The sequence below is a fragment of the Canis lupus genome, chromosome 18 (assembly GCF_003254725.2).
Source record: "Canis lupus dingo isolate Sandy chromosome 18, ASM325472v2, whole genome shotgun sequence".
Lineage (NCBI taxonomy): Eukaryota > Metazoa > Chordata > Mammalia > Carnivora > Canidae > Canis > Canis lupus.
Window position 1 is genome coordinate 40190834 of NC_064260.1, and position 8668 is coordinate 40199501.

General features: G+C 34.2%; 1 protein-coding gene across 1 annotated transcript; it reads right to left on the reverse strand.

Annotated features, from left to right (window-relative positions):
- Window positions 1–1824: 1824 nt before the first annotated feature.
- On the reverse strand, window positions 1825–2766 carry LOC112663120 (olfactory receptor 4P4-like). Its single transcript, XM_025451700.3, has one exon. It carries the CDS (start codon window positions 2764–2766, stop codon window positions 1825–1827), a length of 942 nt encoding a protein of 313 aa, XP_025307485.3.
- Between the last annotated feature and the right edge of the window lie 5902 nt (window positions 2767–8668).

Below are 8668 nucleotides of genomic sequence, written 5' to 3' on the forward strand. Positions count from 1 at the left end.
AATATTCATGTTGACAATTTTAATTTGAATGTTTCACAGAAATTAATGTACAGATATGAGGGATAATAGAAACAATAAAAAAATATGGTAAGCAGTTTCCATTCTTAGTCAAATACTCATTTCCTTTCAGTTTTACAATTACCTTTTGAGATAGTTAATATGTCTTCCATTTTACAGAGGAAGAAAGAGAGGAGGAAAGCATAGTTGCCTTTCCAGGATCTCTCAAGTAGAAAGATATTTTTCATCTCCGTGCTTAATTATCAGCTCTTACCAACTTCAAATTTTTTATTTTGAGCATTAGGAGAAATCATTTGAATCCTAATTGTCATCTCTGTTATTAGTTTACTTTGCAATATCAGTTATATAGAATAAAAAATCATTTTATTAGACAATAAACTTAAGAGTTTAACCCAAAATCAAGTGTGAAAAATAAACATTGGTTCATAATTTTCTCACTGTTTCAAGAGTTACCTTTAATGAACCAGTACAAACTGACATGTATCATGATGTAGGCTACACACTAATTTTGCTAAATATTCAGTTAGGGTATCAACTGATCTAGTAATAGTTTTTGAAATTTTAATACCTTTACAAACATACCCCTTATAATGATAATTATCCAATCATATTTTTCTATTTGACCTTCTCTAAAATTTTTCATTGCACACTGTGCTATAAACTTTCATTTGTTGCTTCACTTATATATTCAGTTACATATTTGGTTTATGTTCATTTCTACCCCTAACCTGTGCAATATAATTCCGCTCTCCATTCCATCATTTTAGTTTCACGATGTCCAGTGAGTTCAATTTTACTAAATAATTAAGACAAAACTGTTATTTATGTCAATTATTTGAAAAGCTTTTTCAGTAATACAGACATCTATAGATATCCAGATGTATAGAAGTTTCATAGAAATTGGAAATTTATAGTTTTCATTTTGATGGCAAAGGAAAAAATAAATTTAAGCATATTCTAGACCAAGTAGTTTCAATACTGGCATCTATATTTGTTTTTACAATCACATTGGTTCCCAGTAATAGTGGAGATCCTACAGTCTGCCACTAATCTTTCTACTGGGGCATCCACACTTCTCAGCCTACTCTCCTGACACAATCTAATTTTACGACTGTTATGTCAGCACAATTATCTGTAGACCCTCTTTTTACACTCAAGGCTCAGTTTGGAGAATGAATTATATGGCTACACTATTTATCATCAATACGACTTTTTCATTACTATTTTACAGCAAATATTTCTATAATAAAATGCTGTGATTTTGAAATGATCTAAGTAAGTCATTTTAGAAAAACTTTTCCAATTTTTATAGAACCATTATTTCATACATAGTATTTTTATTGCTTAGACCCTATTTGAATAATTTTTGCTTTTTAAATTGTTGTAGTGAATATGGAAACTCATGAGCTGAGTGAAAAGCATGATTCTAAGTTTCTGATGTTCCTTTTTTATGAGAATGCAGAGATGACCCTTTATGTCTGGGATGATTAATGTGAATGCAGCTTATGTACTCATAGAATCATTTATGAATCCAAAATAAAAGGAGATTAGAAAGGAGACCTCCAGTTAGCAACTTGTGGATAAAGTTCAAAGGAAAAATATTTCAAAGAACAGTGTAATAGAACTTCAACGAGAAAATGATGGCTCAGATTACTAGGGGAATTTTAAATAAGAAACCAATAAAGAAAGAAGAAAGTACTTCAAAATAAATTATCCTATTAATGCCGTGACACCAATGTCTATGCTTATTTTTCTTACAAAAAAAGTTCATGGTTTTTCAAGTACAGTAACTATCACGTAAGTAGGTTATATAATGATTTGCCTTCCAATCAAACATGGTTTCTGGCACCACACTTTCCTCAAGGTATTTTTCATCTCCATGTTTCTTAATGTGTAAATCAGAGGGTTGAACATGGGAGCAATGATGGTGTAGAAAAGAGCAAACACTTTGTCTTCTGGAAAAGTTGTGGCTGGGCGAATGTAAATGAAGAGAACAGGCACAAAGAACAGAACCACAACTGTGATATGGGAGCTGCAGGTGGAAAGAGCTTTGGTGCGGCTCTCTGCAGGGTAAGACTTGATGGTGTATAATATCAATAAGTAAGATAGAACCAAGACTACAAAGGTCACCAAGCCCATCATGCCGGAATTGGCAACCACTAAGATCCCAACTCTGTAGGTATCTGTGCAGGCCAGTTTCAGCAAAGGATACACATCACAAAAGTAGTGATCTATCTCATTGGGGCCACAGAAAGGTAAAGTGATGGTAAGGAGACATTGGACAAAAGAATGCAGAAATGCCCCAGTACAGCTAGCAATGACTATGGCATAACATCTCTTTCTGTTCATGATGACGGTGTAGTGCAAGGGCTTGCAGATGGCCACGTAGCGGTCATAGGCCATCCCCGTGAGGATAAAGACTTCAATCCCCCCAAAGAAATGCATGACAAAAAGCTGTGCCATACAGTTAGTATAAGAAATCATGTTACTTTCTACCAGCAAGTCAGTGACTAGCTTGGGTGTCACTGTTGAGGTATAACACAGATCTGAGAGGGCAAGATTATTAAGGAAGAAATACATGGGTTGGTCAATTAGCTGACTGCATGTGATAGAAATCATTATGAGCAAGTTTCCCATCCAAATAGCTACGTAACAAAATAAGAATAATAGAAAGCATAAGTTTTTAACTTTCTTATTCTGGGAAAGTCCCAACAGAACAAATTCAGTGACATTATTAATATTTTCCATGGCTTAATGCAGTTAAGTCTCAAAGGTTTGCCTGAAGAAAAAAAAAAAAAAGATAAGTCAGCATAAGAAATAGTGAACTAAACATGGTATGAATTAGAGGAAGTGTTGTAAAAATAAATTTGTTTAATCAGTTTCCTACAGCACATTTTCAAGTAATTATAAGCTTTGTATAAATAGGCTTACCATATAATATAATAGATTAGGTTTTTTTTTGTAGAGTGAAAAGAAATATTACTAATAGTCACACTTGTTCAAGTCATAAACAAAGATGTGCAATCATCTTATGTAGGGGTTGCAAAAGTAGGCTTAGGGAGGGAGCATTTATTTTCCTGGACTAGCTCACCTGCTTGATAGGTTGAAATAGCCAGACTTATATCCAAGTAAGTGAGATGAATTGTGCAATTACAAAGTACAATCCTGTCTTTATTTAAAATTCCATTTTTCTGTTGAATCACTAAATTCTCCACATAAGCCTAATAATACACTGAATATTAACTAACTGATATTAAAAAAAACTTAGAAAAATAAATAAAATTCCATTATTATGATGGAATTTGCAATTTAAATTTTAAATATTGCATAAAAATCTTATTATTTTCATTATTGAGTTGTTTGCACATGAGGTAACTCACTTGCCTCACCCTAATCCTGACCTAGTTGAAATCTCTTAATATTTACCAACATTATAGAAAGCAATAATGAAAATATAATACCAGCTGAAGTCTAAGAGGCTGTGATATTTCTTTTGACCTAAAATAGATGTATGAAACAATAATAATTAGATACTTAATATTGAGAGAGAAAGATTTTCTACAAAACTAAACTAGAACAATGCATAGACATGAGTGGCACTCACCTGACATACATTGGACTTCAATTATTGTTTTTTCTAATAAAGGATTACATTAAGAAATTATAATTTCACCATTTTCTCTCTCTTTTTTAAAGATTTTATTTATTAATGATAGAGAGAGAGAGAGAGAGAGAGAGAGGCAGAGATATAGGCAGAGGGGGAAGCAGGCTCCCCAAAGGAGCCCAATGTGGGACTCGATCTCTGACCCTGGGATTACGCCCTGAGCAGAAGGCAGATGCTCAAATGCTGAGCCACCCAGGCATCCCTCCCTTGTTATTTTTTAAGGGTGACTGAATTATTTCCTGTAGAAATAATGACAATTTCAAAAAAATCCCAAGGACTATTTTTCAAGCTATCACAATATTCTCAGTATTTCTATAATCAGAAAAAAATATACAGTTCTTTTTCAAAAAGAGCTTTACTTTAAACTGTATGTTCATTTTCAATTAATGTGCCAATATGTTTCTATAGGAATAGCATATCTTTAATCTTTTCCAAGAACCTAAGCTAATTTGTAATACTTTTTTCATATAGCTCTTAAAGAAAAAATGATTCTCACAGGAAAAAAAAAATACAAGTAGAAACATTTCATTAATTAATGAACAGGATAGCTTGAAACTCCTTCTGTCTCTATTGCTCCTTCTGTCTTAACTAGATCTCACACTGGAATGATGGGCAAATAATCTGGTGACTTCCCATTTCCCTTGTTTCCCTCAGTTGAATGTTTCTTCTGACAATTCTCCAAAGTGTCATCAGATACCCAAAGAATTCATAATCATGCTATTTATTAGAACTTACATTTCTAACATCGTCATACTATTTACAATGTCTTCTTTGTTAATATTAAAGTTACTGAATTTTATTTCATTTTATTTTTTTTAAGATTTTATTTATTCATTCATGAGAGAGAGAGAGAGAGAGAGAGGCAGAGACACAGGCAAAAGGAGAAGCAGGTTTCTCCCAGGACTCCATTCCCAGACTCGGGATCATACCCTGAGCCAAAGGCAGACAGAGGCTCAACCACTGAGCCACCCAGGCATCCCAAAGTCCCTGAATTTTAGATTTACAAGATCTTATTTCATGTTTATGCGATTTAAAGAGACAACTTGGTATCAGAAGCTACAAGGACTAATTCTGGCACAAAGGCAAATTCATGAGCTATATAACCATAGTCAGTTTTCTTTCTCTCGGGCCTTCCTTTCTCTAATCTGTGAACTAAAATAATGCTTTCCTTCTCTACACTTCGTGGAGCTTTTCAAAATTTCAAATCAATTGCATGAAATAAGGCTTTAAAGATTTTGAGGGCAGAAAGAGAAATGAATAATTTATTTCTTTATTTAACAAACATTTTTTGAGTTCCTACCATGTAACATGCACCATTCCATGTAGTGTAACGGACTCTCTAAAACTAGATACAGGGACGCCTGGGTGGCTCAGTGGTTGAGCATCTGCCTATGGCTCAGGGATTGATCCTGGAGTCCCGGGATCAAGTCCCACATCAGGCTCCCTGTATGGAGCCTGCTTCTCCCTCTGACTATGTCTCTGCCTCTCTGTGTGTCTCTCACGAATGAATAAATAAAATCTTAAGAAAAAAGTTAAAAATAAATAAAACTAAATATGAAAGGCACTGACCCCCTTGGTGATGACATGAGAAAAGCAAAATAAATTTCAGAAACAAAATGGAATCCTGTTATCTAAATATAGTTTTAAATATGGAAGTATTCTATAAATGCTCTCTATTTTTACAAATACCCACACAATAAATATATGAAATACAAATAGAAAAATCAAAACTGGCACTTCCTAATTTATTCAGTTAATTTTTACAACAAAGTCTATCAAAATTCTAGCTAGTACAGCCCATATGCTTTTGTAGGAAGCATTAACTGTAATAGGCTTTCTTAAATAGGAGCAATGATAATTTTTTTAAGATTTATTTATTTATTTATTTATTTATTTATTTATTTATTTGAAAGACAGAGAGAGGAAACAAGAGCGAGCATAGGCGAAGCACAATGGGAGAGGAATAATCTCTAGCAGACTCACCAGTGAGCAAGGAGCCCAATGCGGAGCTCAAGCCCACAGCCCTGAGATCATGACGTGAGTGAAACCAAGGGTTGGACACTTAACCAGTTGAGCCACCGGTGCCCCTGGAGCAGTGATATTTCAATCACAATTTTATATATAGTCAAAGAGCTAGTTTAGGGGCTAAGCTTTTTTATTATTATCATTATTTTTAATTTGAATTTACTTTACTATCTTAATTCATATGCCATGGGATCCAGCCCTTGCCTGGACTCTTTACCTTTCCTTTTCCTTAGAATGTGAGAACTTAACCAATTTTTTAAAAGAACTTGAAGTTCTTATACTAATTGATTCTTTGATTTTGAAAAAAAAAAAAAAAAGAATGTATCAGGCAGCCCAGGTGGCTCAGCGGTAGCACCACCTTCAGCCCAGGACATGATCCTGGAGACCCCGGATTGAGTCCCATGTCAGGCTCCCTGCATGGAGCCTGCTTCTCCCTCTCCCTGTGTCTCTGCGTCTCTCTCTCTCTGTGCATCTCTCATAAATAAATAAATAATAAATAAATAAATAAATAAATAAATAAATAATAAATAAAATCTTTAAAAAAAAAGAATGTATCCCTTTTTTGAAGGATAATAGGATAATAGACTCTTTTCCCCGTCCTTATTTGCAACTAATAGATACTTCAAGGCACTGTTGGAGTTAAATTTCAGGCTCCTTCCTGCTCTGAGTCCTCTCTACTTTCCGTTTGAAAAGGGGCATACAACAGCACCCAGGCTTCCCTTGTGTTGGACAGCGATATTCCACCAACATTCCAAATGTTTTAGTAACTCTTGTCTTTTTGTAGTTCATGCAATATACTATGCTAAATTAACCTCTAAAATTTTGGTTTCCGGGATCCCTGGGTGGCGCAGCGGTTTGGCGCCTGCCTTTGGCCCGGGGCGCGATCCTGGAGACCTGGGATCGAATCCCACGTCGGGCTCCCTGCATGGAGCCTGCTTCTCCCTCTGCCTATGTCTCTGCCTCTCTGTCTCTCTCTGTGTAACTATCATGAATAAATAAATAAAATCTTAAAAAAAAAAAAATAAAGTTAAAATTTTGGTTTCCTATGTCACCCCATGCTTAAAAGCTACTCTTTTGCAAATATCTGCACCCCTATGTTTATTGACCCATTATTCTCAATAACCAAGATACATAAGAGACTCAATCAATAGATGAATGGATAAAGAAGATGTGTATATATACATACAAACATACATACATGTATACACAATGGAATAGTCTTAGACATAAAAGAGAATAATCTTGTTATTTACAACACCATGGAAGGACCTAGAGGGTATAATGTTAAGTGAAATAAGTCACTTAGAGAAAGGCAAATACTATATGATATTACTCCTATATGGAATTTAAGAAACCATACAAACAAAGAAAGGATAAAGAACTAACAAACAAAAGCAGACTTGAATACAGTGAACAAAGGAGTATTGCCAGAGGGGTAGTGAGTTGGGGGATGAGTGATATAGGGGAAGGGGATTAGAGCGTACACTTATCTTGATGAGCACTGAAAAATGTATACCATTTTTGTATCATTATATTGTACACCAGAAACTAATAAAACATTGTAGATTAACTTTACTTGAATAAAAAATTTAAAAAGCCACTCCTTCTTGTCTACCTTTTAGCTCTTCCAATCTATGGAAATCTTTATCTCGTTAACCCTCCCTGAAATATTCTATGTATCTCATTACTACAATTAAATTTGAACATCCGGGTAATTAATTTTCATTTAATTGGTTCAAGGTAACTCATCAGGCAGTGGCTGTGCCTTGTATTCTGCATGCTGTTGATACTTTGATATTATGGTCAGTGGATTAACTTTGGATTCATACATAAGACCAAGATAGTGATCTGGCCATATGGTCTGGAGTAAGGTAATTAACTTGTCTGATAATTTTTCTCCCTTTTCAACATGGGCAGTTCTAATATCAATATTCCATAGTTGTGCAGTTTGAATAATCAGATACAAAGTATGCAATAGGCACTAATTATTTTCTCTTTCACACTGCTTTTCCTCATATCATCATGTATTAGCTACCCCATATAGAAATAATAACACTGAAATGTTAATGAATAAAAATGCAGGCTCTTACAATTTATATCAAATAGATTGCTATTATCAGCAGTCATGCACAGACACAAGAGAAATAATGATAATATCTAATATTATTTAGTGCTTACCATACTCTACAGGCGGTTCTAAACCTTCTACATGTATTCAGCTGTGAATCCTAAAGGTCCTAATGATTCTTCTATTATTTCTATTTTGCAAAAAAGAAACCAAGTCTCTTTACAATTTGGAAAAAATACTGATAGGTTCTAAAGACTAATTTTAGGCATATTTTAATTCTTTTTTATTATCTGCCTACTGAAAAATTTGGTTGTCAAGTTCAAATTATTCTTAGAATTATTCCAGGGGCATATTACCATTTTTGTTATTTCTTTCTGTACCCAAGTTGTCTCACCCAAAATAGTCAAGGTTGAGCTACATTTTTGCCAACAGCTTCAAAGTTTTCTCGTAGTGCCAAGTACCCCCAGTCTTGACTGAACTAATTCTATTTCCTTTCTGTCTTATTGTTTACTCTTTTCCAATTCCTTCTCATTAGATTTGCTCCACATTGATGTGTAGGATCTTCTGATATTTAGGTTTTCCAAATCACAACAAATCATACTTTTAATCACTCACTGTACATACAGAGTAGCAAAGGGCATGGAATAGTAACATATTTCCACTCTAGTGTATTCCTTTTGTTATATTTAAGTTGTACCTCTTTTCTCTTTACTTTTCTTTCTTCTGCTTAAAATTCAAGTTGCTCTCTTGATTTATCTACCAATTCTTTTTCAGATATATCCTACAGACAACATGAATGCTATTATTATTTCCTTCATGAATTTCCCAAAATCATTCCAAAAAAAAAAAAAAAGGTCTGTTTCAGGGATCCCTGGGTGGCTCAGGGGTTTGGC